The sequence below is a fragment of the Colias philodice genome, chromosome 1 (genome assembly GCF_061535455.1).
Source record: "Colias philodice isolate Cphi_HAF_F1 chromosome 1, ilColPhil1 Martin Lab GWU primary, whole genome shotgun sequence".
In the NCBI taxonomy this organism is placed as follows: domain Eukaryota; kingdom Metazoa; phylum Arthropoda; class Insecta; order Lepidoptera; family Pieridae; genus Colias; species Colias philodice.
The window spans coordinates 4491167-4518576 of NC_143086.1; the positions used below are offsets into that span (position 1 = coordinate 4491167).

Here is a 27410-nt window from a genome sequence, read left to right on the forward strand (position 1 = left end):
TATAGAAATGCAGTTTGTATTCCTTTCTTCAGTGTCAGTTTAAGATTATCTTAAATACTTTGGTCAAAAAATCCTTTTCCCTAATATGAAATGGCTAACTCTAAAATTAAATGTCCAATAACGTCTAGCTATCATGTGAACGAGCCTCAACGCTCAGTTCTTTCTGTAAATGACGAAAAAAGATTTTTAGCACAATTCAGCAAATCTGCACTGGAGACCGCCCACTGATATTGCACTTTCCGGTTTTTATAAATTCGACGCAGTTCAGTATTTTATAGGTTAATACCTTTTATCGTGGCAGAGCCTTTCTTTGTTTAAAGTGTTATATATTTTGATGGAACTCATTGTGTGAAAATCACATGAATGAGATTATAATGTAAAATGAGCAGTTATTTCTTCTGTATCTCTGCAAAGGTTTCATTTGTTTATGTTTATGAGTATTATCGTCTTCTTAATTTGATAAATAAAGTATGTTCTATTTATATCTTAATTACAATTACGTATTGATATCTAAAACAGTAATAGGTACTTACTACTATTACTGAAAATCAGCGCTTCACAACAGTACATGCTGAGCAGCGACCCTTTTTATCACCACACTCATTAGGAATAAGTACTATTTTTGGTTTTATGTTTTATTTTATTCTTTTGTCTTGTTTGTATTTTTTTTCTTTACAAATACACACCAAAGATTTGACAAATAGAGTTAAAGATTTCACAAACCGTAGGTAAGTAATTATTTTTTTTTATAAACAAATATAAAAATTCAGAATAAAAGTGTGCTACGATAAAATTTTGAATCTATCCTTATGTTTGTAAACAAGTCAATGTTTTTACAACTGTATAAATACAGCCACAGGGCGCGCTCAAATGCGCATTTGAATTATTACCAATGTTTTATTTATTTACTAAATAACTTTCTATCTCTATTTAAATGGATTACACTGTTTGGAATTCTGATTATTATTGGCTGAGATTTAGTTAACTATATTATTCTATTTCTACCAAACATAATAAACCATGTACAAGTATTTCAATTTATAAAGCTTCAAAGAAACACAATATACGAGTAACATGAGTCAATAATACTCGATCGATTGTGAGTTAAAAATGGATGTTTTTGTTTGTTTTGGGTAAGGAAATCAAAATAAAACACGTATTGGGTTTTATACCTTTATTGAATATATCAACACTTATAATTTCCACAATTGGATACATGTACCTTAATTCTATTTGCGTTAAACACATAAAAGATCTCTGAAGTAGTAACAAAATGATATAGATGAAAAATATAAAACAGAGTAAGATGTATAAGGATGTAAACGATTATGTAAGTCAGTCAAAATAAATATATTATTATAACTAATTGTAACAAATTAAATATATTTTAATGGAAAAGTACAATCAGCTCTGCGGTGCCCTGAATATTGTTATAATTGTGTACATTGAAAATATTACTATTCATAGAAAAAAATAGTCAAAATATATATCAATATTTTCAGAACCACAATAGTATCAGACAGGTTAGAAGGTCGTGCCGTCAATGACACGAGACATATCATATATTAATTTGTATCGAAAATGAATTTAGTTGTGGAATATTTTCATCCCAATTTGGTATCACCGGCCGTATTTTTCCACCCAATTAGTAAATGTGTAGATATTAAAGTTAACGTACAAAGATATGTGACAATAAATTAGGCGAAATGGGGCTTGTATTTAGACCTGAATGAAAGAGCTCTGTATATTTTCTCGTTAGGCCCGGTCCAGACCCTTCCACAATTATGACTTATCCATTGACGCAACCTCCAACACCAATTTTCGAAAAATGTAATCAAATTACACACTTTCCACACAGGCTTACCTTCCAGGGTAAGGATTTATAAATTTCAAATATAAATTAACGTTTTAAACTTTAAAACTATGACTGTGTCCAAAAACCATAACTTAAAGAATGCAAATTGAGATCAATACCAAATTAAGTTTAAATTTCCTCCCCTGGTCATTAAATTCAGCCTTTTACAGATGGACGGACATTACCGTACATCCATTTTAAATTTATTAGTAACAATCCTCTCTTATTTCATACCATCTCTAACTTATCAATTATTTGGCACTTTCCACAATTTTATGATCTTCGCCGTTTAATATTACACGTTAAGTTTGACACGAAACCAGCTGTTCTGCTGCAATCATTGTTCAATCATCAAATATTTAATGTTCTGTAAATTGCATCGACATTAAAATAAATCCTATCAAACATTTATTCCGGACGGAAGCTCGCCGAAAACAAATGAAATAATTATAGCCTCAACGTTTATCAAGTGTTCTTATATTCATGATATGATCTGTTCAATTATATGCCTTTGGCATTACATTATATCTTAACGTAGAAAAATTTTAATCTCATAAAGGTTCGTGTGAACATTATCTATATTTTTAACAAAACCGCTGTTGCAATACAGTTTTAAGAGCCCTTTATTTCAAAATAAAGTGATCTTCACAGAATACTTATGATCATAATATTAAGAAATTATATAAAAAATATATGAATCACTTAAGGTCAGGTGTTTAAAAATAAACATACAAGAGTTCTTAGACAGGAAAACATACTTACTAACATCGAGATTGGATTATGTATGAATTGATTTATTAATAATAATCATTGTTTTATTACTACCTAACCTAATAATCATAAGAGGAGAACAATAAAGATAACTACAAATCTCATAGTAAGTAGTATAAAATAGCTTACAATATTTTAGGATAAAAAAATATGTCCAAAAGTGTTTCAGCAAAATAAACTATTTACCGAAATTAGATCAATAGAAAGTTGAAACAATGTAACATAACTGTGCCGCATTTGGAGATTTATCATTAAAATAAAATAATAGATTGACCTTACCGACTACAATTTACTAACTATGGGAGAGTAACGCGTACAATAAATATTACGTTACCATAATATCTAATTGAAGGATATTACTAAACATTTATCTTAAGAGACCCTGATACTCATCTACTCGATGAGATCCGATTTAAAGAGAGAGAGGACACCTAATGTGGTTATAGAACTGTATTATATCAGTTTATCATGGTACCATTGAGCGATATCTAGTAGTTTCATTGATTCCACTGAAGATAGTTACAATAATGTAAGAGAACTCTATAACAGTTGTCCTCAATATGCAAGCTCCTTAAATGTTCAGCAAATTAATTATACCAAAATATAAAACTAACACTCTTCGTAAACAAAACCCTAACTTCAGCGCGCCTTGAATGTGCATAACGTATAATATAAATCCGTTTTATCCAGTCAGTAACTAAATAACAGTTCGATTTGGTAAAAGCTTTAATCTTTTGGAAAGAGCAACCAAATGCAAGTTGAGGTATAAAAAGCTGACTCATGTCCAGTCCGCGCGCAACTATCGTTTTGGCATCGACTGCTCTTTTTTTTTCGGGTACATCGACGAGCGTCGTTGTACGTTAGCAATGTATAGTCAATGCTTTGTTGAGCAGCGAGCAAAATGTTGTTCCGCGGCGGCTTTAAGCATTGGTCGCCTCTTACAGCTGGTACAACTCGATGGAGTCGGACAGACGGCGACGCTGGGACGCTCGACGCGAACGGCCGGCATCCCGTGGTGAACATCAGACTTGCCTGAACGTGCCGTGCATGACCGTCTCCTCTTGGGCGGGCTGGTGGGTCGGGGAGCCATACTGTGGAATAAATACAATGTTATAGTTGGGAGCAGAGATAAACTGCGCTGCATGAATTTATTTTGTCATGGAGATTAAGCGTCTAGACTCTTACAAAAACGAAAATGTTATCAAGGTGGTAAAATTTTCTTGCTAATTTAAGCAGGATAGTGGTGAGGATTATAATATTATCCGTTTCAGGACATTTTTTAAAATAAAGTTAATATCCAAAAAACCACTTCTGTTCTATGGACTCTGTCTATTTCAAAAGTATAATATATAGAAATACAGGTAAATTAGCTTGGAGAAATTTTTGCATATGTAGTGGTGTGTATATTACTCAGATCTTAGAGCGCGTTTCCACTATATCGTTCTGGCCTATACAAAAATGTTTCGATATCCTAACATTACTATTTAATTTTATACTTATTCCTAGCAACACTTTTGTTTTCAATAAAAACAAGTTTTTATTTGAAAGAAAATGGTTTTGACTTTATAAAAAAAAATATATCATTCAATTTCACGTCCTTGAGCAAACGACAAGGCGACTACCGTGAAACAATAAAATATCGTGTCCATAATAATTTGTTTCATAATTAATATTTGACCATAATAATTACGAAACAAAACAAATAAATAAATCGTCACTTGATAGTGGAAAGTGGAAACACGCACAAAACCAGAATAAACCAGTTTACGCTGTCCGCAGGTGCCACGTGCAGTCGTTTGGTACCGTGAACATAATGCACACATTTCATTCAAAAATTATAATTATTACGTATAGACCGGGAGATATTGACACAAAATTTCGAGTCATTTGTAACAGGATGGCGGTTCTACAGGGGTCTTAGTACGCAATGACAAAAAGAAATAGTTTGGAAAATCCAAAAGTGCACGCCTCATAATTTTTTTTTAATAATTATCTATTAATTATTATTTTTGTTTATTTAATAACAATTAAACCACATCGAATCAGACCCTGAAAAATGAAAGGGTTCTATTCCTGAGCATACTCAAGCGTAAGAGAAAAAAAAAGACTCGATTAGTAAAGTATTTCGGTCGCTATCGTGTTAACAAGAAAATCCTCCGCACATACAGACACACGGACGTCCAAGACAGAACTTTTTTAAACTGTTTTTTAACTAGTTTAAATAACAAAAATGACATCAAAAATATCATGAATGTTAAAAATAGTGTTTTTTCTTAATATGTGTGTGTATGTATTATCTTACAAGTGCAATGTATGATACATAAAGACATTTTAAGTTTGAAAAATCAGATGTTTTGCGCGAAGTGACAGTAGTACCCACCTCAACGCTTCGCTTATGAGGCGTGCAAAACGATGGTGTGAACACTGGTACCGGCGGCTTAGTCGCGTAGGCGTTAGTCGAACTCGTCGGAAAAATAGCGAAAGTCAAACGATTTGTAACACAAAAATTTTAGAATTTACCGATAGCCCATAAAAAAGAAGTAGGCGGTAGTGTCATGCCATACTTTTCCGGTGTGACTTACAGCCCGCCATACCGACGCGAATGTGTTGATTAAAAAAAAAAAACAATTCAACCATTTGTACCAGGCTAACTTTTGCACAGGTAACCATCGTCGTGCAGCCATTTACGAAAATCGCCATGCCATACTTTTCGGACGATTCCAAATGGTCGCCATACCGCCGAAAATCTGCAAAAAATTTTTTTTTCGCCTTAAACTTTTTGTACCAGTATTGCATTTGGATTTTTGGAGAGTATTTGATAAAATGTGACCATTATTATATTTACCATACTTCTAGTAGGGGGAAAAAGTGCTGCCATACTTAAAAAATTAATTTAGTATTAATTTATATAAGTGAAGATTTCCACCACCTAGATCTTTGAAATTTTGTATTTATATTCGTTGAACCTCAAACTTACAGGAAAAATTAGTGCCATACTGTTACTAATCGTTCAAAATACGAATAAAATCTTACAATAAAAAAAAAATCTTATACACATTCGCCACCTCCCACAGGTATGGCATTATCACACTTCTATTTATAATCATTCAGGAGTTGTTGAAAAAAAAATTTAGGGTGGTACAAATGGTTCGGCGAAAAAAAAAATTTGCAGATTTTCGGCGGTATGGCGACCATTTGGAATCGTCCGAAAAGTATGGCATGGCGATTTTCGTAAATGGCTGCACGACGATGGTTACCTGTGCAAAAGTTAGCCTGGTACAAATGGTTGAATAAACGTATGGTACTAAGGGTTAACTACATGCAAACGGGCAGCAGCGTTATGCATGATCTCCCCCACCATCAACTGCGCTCGCCAACCCGCCTGCCAAGCGTGGCGAGTATTGGCATTCTTTCCCCCCAAATAGATTCACATAAAAATACAATGAATAGTGCAACAACAACCAGGCCCCTAGTACCCGGCAGCTCCGCTATTCCTGGCTACGGTAGCGGCCATGGTAACGGCGGGGCAAGGGGTGCTAAGAATCACCGGAAGCGATCCGGCTACCACTCCCGACGACCCCTGGCCCTGGTAACATACAACGCACGCACGTTGAGGACGGACGAAAAGATTGTTGAGCTGGAAGAAGAATTGAGTAAGTTACGCTGGGATGTCATAGGGTTATCAGAAGTCCGAAGACAGGGGGAGGACACGATAACGTTGACATCCGGTAATTTATTCTTCTACCGGGAGGGCGACCAACAGTCCCAAGGTGGAATAGGGTTTATCGTTCGCAGACCCCTCATTAACAACATCATAGCCATCGAAAGTGTGTCGAGCAGGGTAGCGTACCTGGTCCTCAAAATATCTGATAGATATTCTTTGAAGGTCATTCAGGTCTACGCGCCGACCTCGGCACACTCAGATGAAGATGTGGAGGTAATGTATGAGGACATCAGTAGAGCCTTACACACCTCGAAAACACATTTCAATGTTGTGATGGGGGATTTCAACGCGAAACTGGGCAAGAGAGGCGATGATGAGTTGAGAGTGGGGCAATTTGGATTTGGGCAGCGCAACCCGAGGGGCCAGAGGCTCGCTGAATTTTTGGAGAAGGAAGGACTCTTCATGATGAATTCCTTCTTCCAGAAATCTCCGCACAGAAAGTGGACCTGGATAAGCCCTGACGGTAAAACGAGGAATGAGATTGACTTCATCATGACAACAAGGAGACATATATTCAATGATGTTTCTGTGATTAATAGGATAAAAACCGGTAGTGATCACCGAATGGTAAGAGGCACATTGAATATAAATGTGAAACTGGAAAGGTCTCGCTTGATGAGGTCAACTCTTCGACCGTTCCGCACCCAAATCCAGAACCCCGAAAGCTTTCAACTCGAGCTCCAAAATCGCTTTGCTTGCCTAGGCGATGACGTATCTGTGGACGATCTGAACAACAGGCTTATCGAAACGATTCGTACGGTAGGGTTGCATCACTGCAAGACACCCCGTCGAAATAGGTCCCAAAAACTTTCCGCCCATACCCTCAAGCTCCTGGAAGAACGACGCTCCTTGCTACTACATACTTCCGATGATGCGAAGTCATATAGGCAGCTCAATAGACGGATTACAAAGTCCTTGCGACACGACATCCGCCTCTTCAATACGAAAAATATTGAAGAGGCGATACAGCGGAATAAAGGCACAAAAGTGTTCGCAAGAGATGAATCTATTGGGCAAAGCCGGCTGACTAAGCTGAAGACGGATAGTGGTAAAGTGGTGTCGTCTCAACCAGAGCTACTAGGAGAGGTTGAGAAGTTTTATGGACATCTTTACACCTCCGTTGCTAAGCCTGTTGCAAGTCCGGCGAAAGATCCTAGAGCCCGACTAACCCGACATTACACCGAAGATATCCCGGACATCAGCCTGTACGAGATTAGGATGGCTCTCAAACAGCTTAAGAACAACAAGGCGCCGGGTGAGGATGGAATCACCTCTGAGCTACTGAGAGCGGGTGGCAAACCAATCCTCAGAATGCTACAGAGGTTATTCACTTCCACCTTACTCGAGGGCACTGCGCCAAAAGCGTGGAGCAGCAGTATGGTTGTCCTCTTCTTCAAAAAGGGAGACAAAACCCTGCTGAAGAACTACAGGCCAATATCACTGCTGAGCCATGTTTATAAGCTGTTCTCGAGAGTCATCACGAATCGTCTCGAACGCAGGCTTGATGACTTCCAGCCTCCCGAACAAGCCGGTTTCCGAAGAGGCTTTAGCACCATGGACCACATTCATACGCTGCGGCAGATTATACAGAAGACGGAGGAGTATAATCTGCCATTATGCTTGGCGTTTGTGGACTATGAAAAAGCCTTTGATTCGATCGAGACTTGGGCCGTATTGAGGTCTCTTCAGCGTTGCCGCATTGACTATCGGTATATCGAAGTGTTGAGAAGCTTGTACGAAAACGCCACTATGTCAGTCCGGGTTCAGGAGCATTGCACAAAGGCAATTCCTCTGCAGCGCGGGGTCAGACAAGGAGATGTAATTTCTCCGAAACTGTTTACCGCTGCTTTGGAAGACGTCTTCAAGCTCCTGGATTGGCAAGGATTTGGCATCAATGTTAATGGCGAGTACATCACTCACCTTCGATTTGCGGACGATATCGTAGTCATGGCAGAATCCCTGGAAGACCTCAATACAATGCTCGGTGACCTCTACAGAGTTTCACAACAAGTGGGCCTTACCATGAACATGGACAAGACGAAAATCATGTCAAATGTCCATGTTGTGCCCACTCCGGTATCAGTTGGAAACTCTATTCTCGAAATTGTTGACGAATACGTTTACCTGGGACAAACCGTCCAATTAGGTAAGTCCAATTTCGGGAAAGAGGTCAATCGTCGAATCCGACTCGGCTGGGCAGCGTTCGGGAAACTACGCAACATCTTTTCGTCCAAAATCCCTCAGTGCCTGAAGACGAAAGTCTTCGAGCAGTGTGTGTTACCAGTGTTGACATACGGATCTGAGACGTGGTCCCTAACCGCGGGTATTGTGCACAAGCTCCGCGTCGCTCAACGAGCTATGGAAAGGGCTATGCTCGGGGTTTCTTTGCGTGATCGAATCAGAAATGAGGAGATCCGCAAAAGAACTAAAGTCACCGACATAGCCCACCGTATTAGTACGTTGAAGTGGCGTTGGGCCGGGCATATAGCCCGCAGAACCGATGGCCGTTGGGGCAAAAAGGTTCTCGAATGGCGACCACGTACAGGACGTCGCAGTGTGGGACGGCCTTCAACGAGGTGGACAGACGACCTGATCAAAGTGGCGGGGAGCCGCTGGAGTCAGGCCGCTGGTGATCGGTCGTTATGGAAATCTTTGGGGGAGGCCTATGTCCTGCAGTGGACGTCCTAAAAGGCTGGAACGGAAATGGTTGAATTGTTTTTTTTTAAATCAACACATTCGCGTCGGTATGGCGGGCTGTAAGTCACACCGGAAAAGTATGGCATGACACTACCGCCTACTTCTTTTTTATGGGCTATCGGTAAATTCTAAAATTTTTGTGTTACAAATTGTTTGACTTCGCTATTTTTCCGACGAGTTCGACTAACGCCTACGCGACTAAGCCGCCGGTACCAGCGTTCACACCATCGTTTTTCTTTTTGTCATTGCGTACTAAGACCCCTGTAGAACCGCCATCCTGTTACAAATGACTCGAAATTTTGTGTCAATATCTCCCGGTCTAGTTAATGTAAAAGTTATACGTATGTTAAATGTGCAAATATTAAAATAAAGTCTCATCTTTTTCAGAGGAGAAACACATATAGTTTAATTTAAAATCCCTTATATATATAAAATAAAAACTAAAAATAAAATGTTGTTTTATTTTATTTGCTGACCATACACTACTACAAACGCAAAAATTTCTCCAAGCTAATTTACCTGTAACATTTCTTTTTGTGCAATTATAACATTTTAATGTATTGCGTATCGCTTCAACACAGAACTACAATTTCATTGCCAAAGTACACAAGTGCTGCCTCTGTACACACACACAATAGGTCATGCCACAATAGGTCTTTATATACTAATGGCTGACAGGTTTTGATTAGGCTCGGCCTGAACTCAGGCGTCTCAGCCAGGAGTTAAGCGTATCGGAGCAATTACGAACAATCGGAAGTGGGGTGTTTGTGTCAAATTAGACCTGAATTAGACGGTTGGATATCGGGCACCATATCTGTAATTAATGACACTTCAACATAAGCTGAATACGGGGTGTTAGTACAGGACTATAATGTAGTTATCTTGAATCGATATCACGCTGAACAATTCATTAAATTACTGTTGCATGAACTAGTAACTCCTTTTCTCGAGTTTGCAAAGAAAAATAAGCCATTAATACAACCAGTAAAGTTTGACTTCCCTATTGTATTGTTAGCGTTGAGAAAGAAAGCAAGAAATCCGGAGTTTCTTGGTTCCTTGTATGTAAGTATCAGATTTATTGTTTAAATTAAAATCTTGAAAATTAAAATCCATTACGAACTACATAATATGACATATTTGCCAAAAAGAGATTCAGAAAGTTAAAACTTATATTTTCTTGCTACAAAATAATTATGTAATTATTAAATTGAACTCAAAATATTTTATAACATAATATTGTGATTGATATAATATGATGCATATTAAATGTTCATAGTTCATCTTGATCAATTTGGAATATTTTTTTCTCTTCTCCATAACTTCCTGCATTTTATTATATTCGTGAGACCAATCATTTTCATTGACGGATTTAAAAGTTTTCTTTACATTAATTAATAGATAAAATCAAGTCAAACTGTAAACCTAGACAATCAAATCAGTTTCCGTTTTAATAGATAAGTTTGAAGTAGCATAAACGGAACATCTCCGGATATTAGCTATAGAACTGCAGATATTATTTAAGTTCCTGTGTGCCTATTTAAATCAATTTTATGTTATTGGAAAAGTATGTAAAGTTATATATGGACTTCAAGCACGACTATTTTTCCTCATGTCTATGCGTATCAATGTTATTTTGTTTACAAAGGAAGGAAGTAAATAAATCTGAATAAGTCAATTTGCGAGTTATTTGAAGTTTCGTTTAATATCTGTGTTGTTGTCTTAAAAGATAGATATTAAGAAGCACTCAAATTATTATACTTGTTCATTTAAATTTGAGTATGTTCCCCATAAGTAACAAAGGTTTCAAACATGATTTTCTTCAAATTTCTCTACAAGCTATTATTTATTAATAATTTTAACAAGTTTGATTTAATTTCTGTAAGCATAATAATTCTGTATGAGACATTCCTTGCATAATAGTAATATTTTGAACTCTATGTATTTTTTCATAATAAAGAAAGGTACAACTTGAAAACCTTTTCTGAAGACGTTGGTTGAGTAACAAAACTAATTTTATTATCTTTGATCTCGGACCCCACTTTGGTGTAATATGCCAAAATACAATAAGAAATGAAAGCGATAATTGAGTTTAACGGTCTTTTAAGAAGCGGTGAGGGATAAGTAATTTATGATACGCATGTTGTTTATCCTCTTTATAGGAACGAACGCAGTTTTGCCCTACTGCGTCAAGAGGAGTGATGTGTTTTTTAGTTAAGTTACAAACTATACTACAAAAATATAACAGTGGTAAGGAATTTTAGATATCAGATTAGATAAATGGATGTGTTAATTGTTACAGAGAAAATGGGTTTGAAAAATTATGAAAAAGTAATGGCGAATATTTTTTTTCATGCAAGGATGTGGAAATTTGATGTTGAATATATATATTATGTAAGCTAGGTGACCGTCCGACTAAAACTGTTAATTTTTTGTTTATTTTAATTAGTCCACCCCTACTCATACTCCGTAAAGGAAAATACCTGACACCTTATTATATTCAGGGCTTTTTAAAATATTACAACCGGAGATTTAAATTTGCTTCAATCTTTACCTTTTGTTAGCTGTGTTGATATAGAGTTCAAAAAGTTCGTCTAAAACAAGCCGGTAAGAAACTCAGTAATTACTGTTTTAAACAACTTTTATAAAATATCGGTAAAATTATAATATGATTTTCCGATGTTCTACAAATTTTGTGGAGGTGAAAATCGATGTTGATGTCTTATTTTTAGACGAGATAATGCTACTTTGGTCACGAATTTTCCTGTAAATTTTTTGATGTTATGCATTCCTAAAATAGATTAGGAAATAATTGGTACTTGAAAAGCTGTTCATGTGTCGGCCTTTCTATAGAGCATTATGTAAAAATCTTTTCCTCATATAATTGCTGCCTTTATAAAGAATCTGATGAAATCTGACATATCAAACATATTGTGTGAAGGCAATATCAGGATCAATTAATAAACAGTTTACCACACAATATTAATTGTGAAGTAAAATTACAATGGTAATTATGTTTTCACCCTTAGTTCTTACATCATCTATGTAGAACAAAATCATCTGCCGCTATAGAATATGAATGAAAACATAAAATGAAACCTTTATGTCATCAAAAAATAACTTACTGTATAGTTAACAGCATTCCAGTCAATCGGTTCCCGCTCGCGAAGCGTCCTGTGTGGTGTGGACTTAATAGTCCTCATGGTTGGGCTACTCGGAGTACGGATTGGTGTCCCAGGGGGGGAGATGTCTGGGGGAGCCTCGCGAGCACATTTGCGATGCACAAGATACTCGATGAACGACGTGACCAGACCGAGGCCTAAGCCAGCTAGCAGAATGTAGAAGAGACCAGCTATCTGACTCAGGGTTAACTCCTTGCCGTGGTTCTGAAAATAAAAGTGGTTGAGTGATGCTGGATTGATCGATTTGATTGGTTTTTTGGGGAGTGATGTTTTGAAGGTTAGGCTTCATAGATTAATTTTTAACGTCAATATCGTTTTGGAGAAAATCGGTGGATATGAAGGACATTGATGGGACTGACATGTCCGGAATAAGACTGACTCACTTAAAATTTGTAAGAAAAATGTATTCAGCAAAATAATATCTACACTCTCATTTCAATTAAGAAACTAAATCAAAAATTATTTACTCTAAACTTCTGACTACAAAATAATATCATTTAAAAGTTATCGTCAATTCGTAGGAACGGACGAGGGTGAGAAGCTAAGTCCGACTATCATCTTCATACAATGTAATGAAAAGGGGAAAATAGTGATCATAAATACCAAAACATTTCTAACCTTTCCGTTGCACGTCAGGGGTATAAACCATTTACGAATTAGGCGGTACAATTCACCCTCATTCCTAAGAGTCTGAAGCGCCATGTTCACACCATCCCTAAAACGACACGTAACGCTAAAGTAATAAAGATGAAATTCGAAAGCACAGCACAGCGCAAATTGCAATCGCGTCGCGCAAAGACCTTATAATATCAATTCGCAATGACATATTTATTTACGTTCTATTGGAAATAACTGACCGTAACGGAGATCCTTTCGGGAAGGCGACCGCAAAATCTTGGAGCCCAGACTCCATTACCGAGATCAGCATTTCGCATGGTTTGGTGTTTTCCTGAATGAGAGACGTAAAATTAGTATGGATTTGGGTTTTGTGTGCGATCATTCACCTTGAAGTTTGGAGATTGAGATGTATTGAACTTTAAATATTGATATGTAATAGTTATGGATATCCGTTTATATCCTTGTAACATAGAAATCAATTATTTTCTTTCGAGTATTAATCAAAGTTGTGATATTTTTTAAATACTTACAATAGGGCATTTCGTGACTCTGTGAACTGGGTTTAAAGGAGGTTGTAGCTGAGCGAGGGTCAGATGAGTTGCCAAATTAGCCGTGTATATGACAATGATGAACAACGTCACAAACCACCAGACACCACTTATGATCCTTCCAGATAAGGACCTAAAAGGGAAATTGATAATTTAGTTTTTAATTGTTTGAATAAAACGTTTCTGAATATGAGAATTCTTTTAAATAGGTATCGATAGAAATTGATAAAAAACGCAATCTTTAAAATAATAATATGGAAAATAGAAATTAAAAATAATACCACTCAAGCAGATTATACAAAAGAATGAATCCAGCGTGTCCAATTAGAGGACTTATATTTTCAATAAGTAAAAGAGCGATAATGAGTTCGTCTGATACTTTAAAATGTTTAGCAATTTGTCTGCGTTTATTGACAATGATGTTTTACAAAGTATTTATTTAAAAGAATCAAGTATTCATATGAATATATCTAACCTCGGAGTGTAACCGCTCGATTGTTGCATGGACGAGCCCACAGCAAACCAAAGGGCATTCCATAATGTAAACGTATTTTCAAACGTAGCCTGCAAAGATATTTGTATAGTAAATATGATAAAAATGAAATTATTTTGTTTAATACCTGACGAGATTTCTTATACAAAGAGTCTTGATTAAATAAATACCCATTGTTCTCCAGACCCAAAGACTAGAAGAAATATTGTGACGGAATAAAAAAATACAACGACTTTTGTAAACAAATGTTATCTTGTAAAGTATTTAACAGACTCATTAAATGTGATGTTAATTTAAATGCTTACTCATTTGCTATTACTAAATTTAGATTTGACTAGTTATTCATAACCAATATTCCCTTTAATGGGTCCTCCGTTCCCACAATTCACGTTCCTCTGATTAATATTGTATATTAGTCTTAAATAGATGTTACTGATAACTCACCTGCGGTTTGTTCCGAACATTTCTGGAACGTCTATTTGTCTTCAAATGCAGCTGATATTCGTCTGGCGAGTATTTAGAGACGAGATACAAGCAGAAGCTAACAGCCAGGAGGCTTCCTAACACGGCTAGCTGTAAGTTCAATAATTCTGTCAATTCTGGTTGTTCTATATTGGTTCAATAATTATTAACGTGTTAACGTTTGTAGCGGTTCCAGTTTGTTAATGAATTTGATAGTGTCTTAGCAAATCAAAATAGCAATACGTAGACCGTTATCAAGATGTTTTTGTTTTTAACTAATTAGTACGTGGGAGTAGATAGTATTTTCGTTTATTTTGTCTCGGTCAATTTTTTTTGGAAACCTTCACTTTTATTTTCTATAGACATTTCTTAATATATCATCATTTAATTAGAAATCAAAGTTTTAAAACGATGCTATTATAACCATACTTTTTGCCAATAATTACAAAAAAATACCATTTACCGCTACAAATAAGTTCACAAATACGCACCCATACTTCCTTAGACAGCGGTAGGAGGAAGGTAAATATAGTGTCGGTCGGGGAAGGCACATCCTGCGGCACCGCGTCGAACGACAGGAAGGTCTTACTGAAATCCACCGCCTCTTCTCTGTCGACCGTTACCGTGAGCGATGATATGGACAAATCCGCTTCCTATAATAAACAGTTATTTTATTTCCGCGAAGGGATTTCTTGTGTAGCATTCCGTTTTGAAGTATTATGTCATTGTGATGCGTGTTTGTGTGTGCGTGTACAATTCATTGTTCTTTTTAGAAGTATGGGATCATTTTGATATGTGTGTGTGTGTGTTTATTGCAAATAATCTACGAAAGGATTTGTTCAGTAGTAATATTTAGATATCCACGGTGGTGACAATAAGTTGCATGTGTGTGTTGCACAAATACGTAGTTTTTGTTCAGTAGTTGCAAGTGTGTGAATATACCTATGCGTGTTTTTGAGTGAATTGCACATATATTATAGTTTTTGTTCAGTGGTTAGAATGAGTTAATGGTCAATATATATTTTAGAGCTATCTACCTAAATTTGCTGCTGATTTACAAATCGGTTTTGGTACAGAGGCAATTACTTACCATAAATTTACGCTTTAACTTCAATTTTATAACAAACTAGCGGTCCGCCCCGGCTTCGCCCGTGGTACATGTTTACGTTTTCTCTACATAAGAACCATCCTCGTACTTCAAGGAATATAATAAAAAAAGAATTATCGAAATCGGTTCAGCCGTTCTCGAGTTATGCGCTTACCAACACATTTTGCGATTCATTTTTATATATAAGATTAATATTAATATAAGTACTTTATGAATAAAACGTCAAAGAATATTATGTATTTTTTGGGGAATTCTAGAAGAACATTATAAGTGTCTCTAGCTTTTTCTTTAGCGTTTTAATTGTGTGTCAAAGTCGAGCCTAGGTATTTTTAGGCTTCGTACAAATGTTCAAGCTTGAATGGTACTTCAGAGCCTAAAACAATAGGATCATTCTATCAACCCACTACGATAATATTAGAATTTGTGCAAAATATTATTCTGGTATAATTTTCGTATGAATAGTTCAATACTTTGTTTGTATTATTTCATTAAATACTAAAACAAATATACCACAAAACTAAATACGTGGAAAATTTGTGTCATTTAATAAATATACATTATACATAGTAGGCCAAATAATTTTCATCAAGGGAAGTTTTGATTTATATAAAAGTATCATATCACAGGTGACTAATTATGCTTTAATTAAAATGTTCATTAAAATAGTTCAAACATCAATAATGTTAATCAAAACTGTATGTATGTATGTTTATCCTAATATAATATGAGTCTATTGAGAACTGGGTTTGTGAATTTCGTATTAAGTATAACAAATTAAAAAATATTTTCATAAAACATATTTCGTAACTAGTACAAAGACGACAACTACCATTTCAACGATACTAAAAAATATCTGCCTTAAAGCCATCTGATCTTCCCATAAAAAACTTCAATACGTAAGTACGAACTTACCCTAACACTTTTCTAATCAATATACACGGCAAATCTATACTAATATTATAAAGCTGAAGAGTTTGTTTGTTTGTTTGAACGCGCTAATCTCGGGAACTACTGGTCCGATTTGAAAAATTCTTTCGGTGTTAGATAGCTCATTTATCGAGGAAGGCTATTGGCTATATATCACATAGAAATCTAAATAACAAGACACTAGAAGTCGTAAGCGTGCGTGACCTTGTCGCCACTCAGGTGATTTGCACATCACCAGTGCATTCGTCACTGTTCAGTTGCTCTGGAGACGTATGAGTGTATACATGGTGTGTTTCAGCAATTCCCATTGCGGAAATTCTTCCACAAGTTGTAATTATACTTATAAAGGAATAATATTTCATCGGAAAATATTTTTTTTTAGAAATAATGCCGTTTTTCCTTAAAATTATAGAATATTTACAAGTATTACGAGTGTCACCATAGTAATCGAAATAACAATGAATGACACAGTCGACCATTCTTATTATCACGTTTGTTCGTATTGGACCAAAAAGTCTCATATACTTAGGGATGTTATTCTAAAATAAACCGTAAATTCGTGCGTTAGGATACATATTCAAAAGCTTAATTTAATAGATAAGTTAGTTTTCACTAAAATCAAGCTGTCCAATAAAAGGCATAGTTTACTTGTGTGTACTGTTTAGCTTTCGGTTTGAATGTGTTGATTTTGGCGACAGCGGTTTTCATACGAATTATGACATTACAGCACTTCTATGTGTCTTGTTATTTAGATTTCTATGATATATCATCACGCTACGACCAACAGGAGTGGAGCCACGGGGGTGAAACCACGCGGAGCAGCTAGTGTATTATAATACCGAAGTTGATTGAAAATCTGGTAAAATCCCGAAAGTATACTATCCCTACAACGTATCATAAGTTATGAATGCGTGCTAGGGAAGCGGCTCTAGAGATTTACTCCAACAACAGCTAGATACACTCATTTTCGGAATATTATATTGCACTTTAGATATTTCCAGCGAATATCGAAAATCAGCTTGTCTAAGGTTCAAGTTGTTGGGCATCTGCATCGTGCTCGGGGGGATTTGGGAAATTGTTAATTATTACTGGCTTGTGTTTGATTTCTGAGACGTTTCAGTGCTGTTAGTATTCTAGACGTAGTACCTACAAGATACGTATTAAATAGCCTTCAATAATTGCAAGTCAGTAGCTAGGTTTTTAGACTTCTTGTTCATAAAGAGATGTTACTATGTTATTTAATAATACTTTAGAAATTTAGGGATATATTTATTGTATTATCGATTTAAATAAAACATGAGTTTTAAATACCTATTGGATACTATGTTATGTAATTTCAAAATTGAAAAAAAAAAAAAATATATATATATATAAATTTGAGTGTAGTTTCAATCATAAGTCTACGTTTAAATCATAAGCGTCTCTAATAATAATTATTGAGGACCGGTCGCTTCAAAAATGTCCCTATAAAAACTATTTATGTATTGTTACATAAGATTATATTTTTATTTAAAGCATTAGTACTTACCTTGCGAACCAATTCTCCAATGATTCCGTCCCAGCCTCCCGGAGCGTCGGGGTTCTCTTGCCCGTACTTTCCATCCTTGACTAATCTCATTTCATCTATAAAATATTAATGTTTATTGTATAAGCTTAATATGAGATAAAACTATTACCTACTACATAAAAAAACTAATGTAGTAACATTTTTGTCTTATAAATTATAATATAGTACTTGAAGAATATTCATCTAGTATCTATAAGACTTGTATTGGGCACTATGAAAATATTTAAAACGTTGTATTTTAAAAGATTTAAGAAAATCTCAAAGAAAGTGTATTTAACATTAGCAATACTCCTGAGGGCGGGGGCACACGATGCGTTGCGGCGGCGGTGCGGCGCCGGAGCGGTGTCGCTGCGTCGTATAACATAGAAATATCTGTGGCATGTCACACGATGCGCTCCGGCGCCGCACCGGACTTGCAACCACCAAGACGAGGCGGGGAGGGGTGAATGCGGTGCGACGTCGGAGCGGCACCGCTCAGTTGTTTTGCATCACAAGGAAGGACACGCTGTGCAACCCTGCTACGACGCCGCTGCGACATAACAACGTTACGGCGCCGCACCGCTCGTGTGCCCACTGACACGGTGAAATCATTGCGGTGCGGCGCCGCAACGCATCGTGTGCCCCCGCTCTGATAGTTTCTATATACATTCTCCTTAAGTGCATCCAACTAAATGCTAACTATTGTAGTGCATTAACTGCATGACTATTACTTAGTCTACAATGAAAACTTTCATATAAACTTCACATAACTATGTTTTAATATAAAGTATTTGTTCTTGTTTATTAGATTTTTCTTTCATAATATTATCTAAAAATTGATATTTATGTAACTACACGTCTTAAATGTTCACATAATATTGATTGAAGCTTCGGTCTACATAAAAATCTATCTATATCTTCTTCTAATATTATGTACCTAACACTAACGTATGTATGATCTGATTCAAAATGTAAACCTTAATTATATCCATCAACAATCAAATTTGATTTCAAACACCAACTGAATAAAACTCACATTTCAACTCAAGTTTTTCCATGATCAATTTAGCGAGGTCCACACAAAAGCCTTTGTACTTCGTCTTGGAGGTATAGTCTATGACTGGTATGACATACGGATCTTCGTCTATCGTTGTTATAATGTACGTCTTATTGTTCTGGTATGAAGGCATCCAACGCAGCGGGTTGAGTGTGGAGAGCCCTTTATCGTCGTACCAGGTGCCGACCTGATATGCAGACGATAATAATGAAAGACGTTTAGTCATACATCAGTGTATATTGTATAGACGACAATACATAGAATCTTGTAGCGCTCTGAATTTTGAAAGTAACTTGAATATGATGTGAATGCATTGTGAATGTTATGTGAATCGTGTTCGTAATACTCGTAGTAATGTATTGAAATGTATTAAATAACGAATTTAATAGGTATCCAATTTATATCGTCATTTTTCAATAGTAAAATTGCTACTTTTAACAAACTTAGGTAGTATCTTTTACTATCAGACATCCTTACTAATATTATAAATGCGAAAGTAACTCTGTCTGTCTGTCTGTCTGTTACTCAATCACGCCTAAACTACTGAACCAATTTGCATGAAATTTGGTATGGAGATATTTTGATACCTGAGAAAGGACATAGGCTACCTTTTATTGCGAAATATGTACCACGGGCGAAGCCGGGGCGGACCACTAGTTATTCTATAAGTGTCTATCTTTGAACCACAAAATGACTAAGATTAAAGATCTGTAACTATAGTATTGTAAAAAAAGGAAATCCATCCATATAAGCCTTTCACAATCAAATCAAAATGTACGCTGAATTCAGATTGATGTATGGAAAATGGACGAATACATCGGTACTTTTGCGTACAAAAACTTTTGTCCCAATATGCGTCCGTTAATGGCGTGAATCTGATATTCAGTTTCCAATGAAATATACATTGCTTGTGGTGTTAGAAATTCTGGCTCGGTAATTGTACACTAGCTTACATAAGGATTAATGTATGATAAGAAGAAAGATGTGTATAAATACTGTCTAAATAAAAGAAGGTTGTTATTTGATTGTATCCTGTTTGGACGGTATTAAATCTTATATGATATATCTAATCATTAAATCATCATCATCATCTTTAATTTGTTGAGAATATTTCCGATGTGTCGATTAAAAAATAGTGGTTTTGTCATCTATTCATTAAAGCCCCAGATTATATTATTTGAAATAAAAGAATGTGTCAACTAAAGTATCGTAGCATCCGCTACGTAGGTTGTAGATATAAACTTATCAAAAATATAGGTATGATTAGATTAGTTGCAGACTTGTAAACATGAATTATTAGGTGTTGTTAATATGTCCAAATTGTGAATATAGAAGTACCTAATATGTTAAATAAATACGCAAATACGTACCGTCTCCAGCTTCGACCCGGTGGTCATTTGAACCACGCGCAGTGTAAAGTTGCGTCGACGTCCATCCTCGTCGAACTTGATGAAGCCGGTAAGACCATCTATCTCCGTCTGAAGCAAACAACGACCACTCTTGGCTTACAATTTATTAGAATCTTTCCTCTCAAGAGTCCTCGCAAACAGATGCTATGGAAGCAGCTTAAACGTATTGGATTATAGACAACTGCCTATACGCTTATACTCTTACTATAGGTACTTCGTTTTGTTTTGTTCTTACCAGGTAAACATACACCTTATTCAATATTTGATTATAATTTAAAGTGCGCATTGAAAAATGTAAATCAGAAATATAGAAATATATAATAATCATTAGAGTTAATTAATAATCATAGAGTGGCCAGCTTATCGGTTTTTTATCGGATACACTTTGTGTACACGTTTTGTATCGGATACACGTGAGTGCGCTGCGGAACTACACGAACTTGTTCCGCCATCCCCGTTCTTCCATCGATCGTCGAGGCGCACAGATTCTAGGCATCGCCATATTATGGTGGACGTTCCATGTACCCGGACTAAGCGGTTCGATTCCACATTCTTCATTCGAACCGCAAGGGACTGGAACGCGCTTCCTGAATCTGTGTTCCCCGACGAGTACAATATGGGGGTCTTCAAGCGAAGAGTGAACCGGTACCTACTAGGGAAGCGCGTACCATCTTAGACCGCATCTTAGCTTTCCATCAGGCGAGATTGTGGTCAAGCGCTTCCCTATCTAGAATAAAAAAAAAAAATTAATGCTTAACTAAAATATTTGAAAGCATCAAGAGCAAAACATGTATTCTTCTCTTTATCGCTTAAATTTTATTTATTCTTATCCTAGAAAGGCGTTAAATTTAAAGTGTTTGTGTAATTGTCCTGAAGAATTTCATCTCCAAAAGAAAGCTGAGGGTTTTAATGAAATTCGAGTTACATTACGTTCCACCTTCATTCCTTTTGACGTTTGAAGCACAGACTAAAGCAATTTCTTGTTTCCTTGAGCGAAATATGTGTAAGACCGTAGCAACTTATGGTTTAAGAATCTTCACTGCACAAAGGGACACTTTGTACTTCACACCTGAAATGTTATATAATATCTTTTTAAAATTTCACGTTGAGTTATCACGTTTTATTTTTATCAAATTGCTGTGGAATTACAAAGGACTTTCAAGCGTACTTACTTCTTCTGTGTTCTGCTTTTGACTAAGACATTTACTATTTCAAGTGTTTTTACCTTTCTTTGTATTTTATATATACTAAAACTGTGTTTGTTAATAATGTCGAATACATTCATAAACTATAACGAATCGTATTACAAAGTCATCATATACAAAATTTTCACGAACATAATGTAACTCCAACTCTATATACAAAATAATACACATTATGTAATTTTTCACACACGTAAAAGTACGTTATCTCACAAATACTTTCAAGACATCGTCGAAGCGACGTCTCTTTTAGCACTCAGTAAGATGTAATGGAAAATTTAGCTATTGATTTTTTGAGACATAACAAGCCTCGCACATAGTATAAAGAGAGAAGTAGGCAAACTCCCGGGGTTTAGGAGCGTAAGATACCCTAAACTCGCGAGGCGCATGGTTGTCACTTGTCACATTGATATTTTAAATAATTGTTTAAACAAACACCGACCGCTCACAGCATTCTCATGGCCCTTACGAGACCGGTCCATGAGTAGGAACCGAGTGGCGTTGTGTGCGTGCACAACTGCACATACATGAACGGCCAAGCCAAGCGGCGTAGCCAAGCGCTCCGCGTACATACAAATGGCGCAATGTACCTTTTTCGAACATAACTTACTTTTCTCTTTATACTAGGCCTCGTACGAAGTGCGTACGTATCGACAATTCGCTTACTCCTAACGTAATTTTTCACATCGACGTCACATCTCGTTTCAGAGGCGTAATGAAGCATTCGCTCGAGCTCATTCAATATTATGAATTGGCGTCATTCATTCGCATAAGCAATGGTGAAATTCGAAATTATCTGTAAGAAATGTTCACAAAAATTTCTTTTGGAACTAACCGTAACTGCTAAACGTAGACGGCGTTTGGATAATTGTTCAGTTTATACGGTGATAACACCGTACACATTAACATAAGTTAATGTTATTGTATTTGATGAATATATTGATAGCAAATAAATTATACTTCCCTAAACTTAATTTTTGAGTTAAAACCACGACAAATGCCACAAAAAATTATAACAGATAATATTATAATATAAATATTAAGTAGGTACCTAAACCTTAACATTAACATTAAGTGTTGAGTGTGAAGCGTTTATAGTTAGCCCTCTATCTGCTTTCTGTGAGTTAAATCATAAAATCATAAAATGCACAGAAATAAATTATAATCTCGCGGAAGAATTGCTCCTCAAGCGTCAAATTGAAAATCTAGTTTGACACTAGATGCGGTTGTGTAAAAAAACAAGACTTAGAATCAAGGTAAAATAAATTCCCGGCAAAGCGTAGCAGCGGTTTTAAAGTTTTTCCGACCGCGGATGCATTCATTCCTCCGCCGAAAGTAGGGCAGAAGTCATGCTGGTTGGCATTATGCGACACTACTGGATTTTAATATTGTAAAGCTGAAGAGTTTGCTTGTTTGTTTGAACGCGCTAATCTCAGGAACTACTGGTCCGATTTGAAAAATTCTTTCGGTGTTAGATAGCCCATTTATCGAGGAAGGCAGGCCACTATAGGCATTATATATCATCACGCTAAGACCAACAGGAGTGGAACACTGCGGGTAAAACTACAGGGCACAGCTAGTGTGGAATAAACGGCGTGTTGATAAACATAGTTGGGAAAGCGTCCATGTTAATTTAGCGCCAAATTTACCAAGAAATAATTGTTATCACGAAATTTGAGTTACAAAAATAATCGGATCAATGTTTATATAGCCTGATGTTTGGTAGTATTTATACAATAATACGGCCAAAATTATATTTTATTGCGAAATAATAATGTTGCTTTTATTATATTCTAACTTTGTTTAGTAAGAATCTTTTAAATATCATTATTTTGGTTTGCTAGAATTCTCCAAAAAGTTTTTTAAGCTATTGCATAGCTTCTATCGCGGACCTTGAGCGCTGGGACCGAATCGAGAAATTCCGTAACGAAAAAACCTCACGCTCCCCACTCCAACGGGCTCGGAGGTGTGGCTTGAAGGCATGCTATGCAATAGCTTTACCGCGGCAGTCCCCGAGTACCACACGTCTTTTTTTGTTGTTTTATTGCCTAAAAACTATTGACTCGGTTATAAGAAGGTTCAGGTGTGATTTCCGCGTGCAAATGCAAATTTTAATTTTTGGAAAGTGAATACTGCAGAACGATTTAAAAATAATCCACTTCAATGTGAGGTCTATTTTACCCTACAAAGCACGGCATACTTTTGTAATATTATGTTTCCTATGGGTCGAATTTCTTAGGAAGAAGATAAGCATTGTGTGTCCTCTAAGACTGATTCATTGATCTCCCAATGGAGGACACAGGACCACTTGCTTGTAAACTACAACTAATTACTTCGCATGCGGTCATAAATAGTAGGGTTATGTTGTGACATATCACACTAGCGGATTGCGAGCGGTTTCAAAGCGGAGCGGGTGCGCAACGAATACGTTGCGGGCGCGCAACGAACACGCCGCGGTTGCGCAGCGAATTCGTTGCGGACGCGTCATTTTGTATACTCTCGCACAAAAGCCAGCCCTTCCGCCTTGCCTAACTTCCATTCAATATTTCCATCGTTTCTGTAGCACTCAATTTTTTAACCGTACTGTGGAAATGCACTTACTTAACAGTTAACTAAAGATGTAATAACAACTGGAGTTGTTAAAAAAAGGTGCTATAAAATTGAATTACTAGGACTTTTAGAATGTACCATACATTCCAAAAGTATGTAACGACTGACCAGTATAATCTCTCCCATAGCAACGTATGTTATAAAGAGATTTTGTGAACCTAATTATGAGCAAAGTGATAGTGAGTTGCTGGTTGCTTGATAAAATTTTCTATTCACTGCTATTTATCTAATAATAAGATAGCCCTGTTTTAGTTAAGGAGCTTTAACATTTATTTCACTAATGAACTTTCTTAATGAGCAATTAAGTTATCTGATTGCATTTCGACCAAGATTTAATAGATAAAACAATACCCTAAACATTAACATGTTATGAAACTCGTAAAAAATAATGATCTCATAATTATTATACTATCACAAGTTATAAGTAACAACCAGCACGGATTCCATTTTGTTAATGAGTGTACATGACTGCGACGTAAACGTTGCGCATCTGCCACGCGTCCGCAACGAATTCGCTGCGCAACCGCAACGTATTCGTTGCGCACCCGCTCCGCTTTGAAACCGCTCGCAATCCGCTAGTGTGATATGTCACTTAGTTATAGGTTATAGGTAAATATTACATTATATATTATGCATTATGTAAATAAATAAATTAGGACCTTTAAACTTTTAAAAATTTTAAATTAGGTATTATTATAAAAAAGACAATGAAAATTAAATTAGGACCTTTATACATTTAAAATTTTTCTTTAGTTTACATATTAAAAAGCAAAGATTGTTGGATTAGGTATGTCTAATGGCTATATATTTTATTTATTTATTTTATAGCCTGTTTTTATTATATTATATGTATAATAATTATACATAATTGTTTAGCTCTGGGTAATCAAGACAAGTTAACTAAAGACTAAACCTTCTCAAGTTGCGTTTGCAACTAATTATATACATTTAATTAAAATGAATAAGTTTTGACCTAAATGACTGAAAGCACGATACTGTTAAGTATTTTATAGTTCAAACTTACATATAAAACTAACGGGTTATACTCAAAAAGGCCTACTTTTCACTGAAAAATTGTTTAGGTTGCATATAGGTAATTTATTTTATTATTTTTCAAAAACGAAAACGTTCCGCTTTTAACATTTCTAATTTATTTATTTATTTATTTGCATGTATTATAATATGATATATCATTGAATTATGTATATGATTCAGGTGATGTTTAGTTAATGTATTTTCTTCAGATACGTAAAAGATTTTTATATGAATAGAATGAATAATTAATACGAAAAAGAGACAACGTTTAGCAGTCTTCAATATCAAAAATATACAAGTAAAATCTAGACAAGAACCCTAATAGTACTCTAATTAAAGTGTAATCTATGAGAGCAAATATCTATTAACAATAGATACCCAAACGCAACAATAGTTTCATATATTATCGATTTTATAGCGAAATGGGACATAAATGAGATTGCCATTATTATGATGAAGGCTTATGGATTTTCGCCACCCAAATTGTGCTATAAGCGGTAGATAAACAATTATGCTGACACTGCTCCGGATTCTGGGAGCTAGAACACAGTTTTAATACTTTAAAACCTCATAAAATATAATAAAGCACTCAACCTATTTTATATCTACCTACAAATTATAACGAACTTTTCAGATAGTCATTATAATTTGGCTGTGAATTTTTGATTTTACCCTGTATATTTGTTATTTTATTCCTAGATAAATATTTCTAAATAGAGCATTAGAAACAAACACTTTAAAAAAATGACAGACACAAACATCTGAACTTATCAACACAACACTTCTTGTAAAATCGTCAAAATTTTACAAGAAGTGTTGCTTCGCTTATCAAAAGATTGTTCAAAAGACCTTACCTTCCGTATCATCTTAGCCAGTCTCTCTCCATACTCGAAGGGTGTGATGCCTTTCTCTTCTATATTGCAGTCAGAAACCTTGGTGCTGTTTGGTGGAACGCTTCTGCGAGCTGCAGCACGAAGGAACTCGGGTTTCTTACGGAGGAGGCGCAGTATCGCCTCGATGACCAGGTTGACAGAGTCAAACATCATCGCGGCTTGTGCCTGTTTATGTGAATAGTGATTACCATGTATTAATTAATAAAAATCGGTTAATTTGGCAATATACCTAAAGTGAAAATCGGTTATTTTGGCAATAGAGTAACAGATAGTAAGTCGTCTACCCCAGAGCCCTAAGAGCTGTTTTTCAGAATTCTTCCATCATTAAAATATAAGTATATCATCTAACAAGAACAAATTAAGGGTTCCTTGTACTATCATTACAATCAAATTGTAAAGCTAATCAGTGATGTGTATTTCTGGATATTTGTTCAATGAAATTAAAGCCTATTGACTAGCCATGTTTTGAATTTGGATTAACATATTATTACCCGACTTCTTTTATAACGTACTAAAAATAAATATAAGTCTAATTCACATTTATTGTGTAACGAGGCTAACAAGAGCTTGATAAGCAAACTGATTACCAATATACATCATTACTTCGTATTCACAAAGATTTATTTTGATCCTATCAAGAAAAAAGTTAAATGACACCAATCTAAGTTCTTTTCCCCCATTAAACTCATAATATAGACCACATTTAACATTATGCTAAGGATAGAACAATGAATTCATTGCTTGCTTTAATACTAATGCAATTTGAAGCTTGGAGTATCTTTGTTCTAAAAGCTTGGCATTATTTGGCATCGTCCAAGCGATTTTCCTTTAGAATGAATGCGGTGTTTAATAATCCAAAGTGTGATATTGGCAGATGAAAATAACGTTACTTTTCGAATGTATTCTCTGAATAAAACAATTTAGTAAACGGCTAATGTGATTAAAATCTTGAAATATTATACTTAATCGTGTTGCGAACAATTTTCGACTAGGTATATATTTTCTTTGTGATTATAGGAAGACTACAGACTACTTTTTATTATCATTTTAATGAAACGGGAAACCTAGTTTAGATGTTTTGAAAATTGCTGCTTTAAAAAAAATGCAGAATCATAGCTGGTGTAAAAGTAGGTATGTATGAGATTTGAACAACCCTATAAAGGAATTTCATATTATAATAATATACTAATAGAGTAAACCACAGAGGAAACGTTTTTGTGACAGTCATCTCAGATAGGGATTTACGAACTCATATAATTACGATAGATATCTTCGA

The 27410-nt window shown here is 35.6% G+C and overlaps 1 protein-coding gene across 1 annotated transcript in view; it reads right to left on the minus strand.

Annotated features, from left to right (window-relative positions):
* Window positions 1-1444: 1444 nt before the first annotated feature.
* Window positions 1445-27410, minus strand: part of LOC149491103 (glutamate receptor 1-like) — a 178663-nt gene continuing 152697 nt past the window's right edge. Inside the window, exons 8-19 of the mRNA XM_089706868.1 lie at window positions 26096-26299; window positions 20356-20463; window positions 18965-19172; window positions 17911-18005; window positions 14839-15000; window positions 14330-14458; window positions 13868-13956; window positions 13375-13525; window positions 13084-13175; window positions 12845-12941; window positions 12170-12430; window positions 1445-3717 (exon numbers count right to left, since the gene is read on the minus strand). Of these exons, the coding sequence (XP_089562994.1) occupies window positions 3649-3717; window positions 12170-12430; window positions 12845-12941; window positions 13084-13175; window positions 13375-13525; window positions 13868-13956; window positions 14330-14458; window positions 14839-15000; window positions 17911-18005; window positions 18965-19172; window positions 20356-20463; window positions 26096-26299 (1665 nt within the window). The 3' untranslated portion in view covers window positions 1445-3648. The remainder of the gene's footprint in view (window positions 3718-12169; window positions 12431-12844; window positions 12942-13083; window positions 13176-13374; window positions 13526-13867; window positions 13957-14329; window positions 14459-14838; window positions 15001-17910; window positions 18006-18964; window positions 19173-20355; window positions 20464-26095; window positions 26300-27410) is intronic.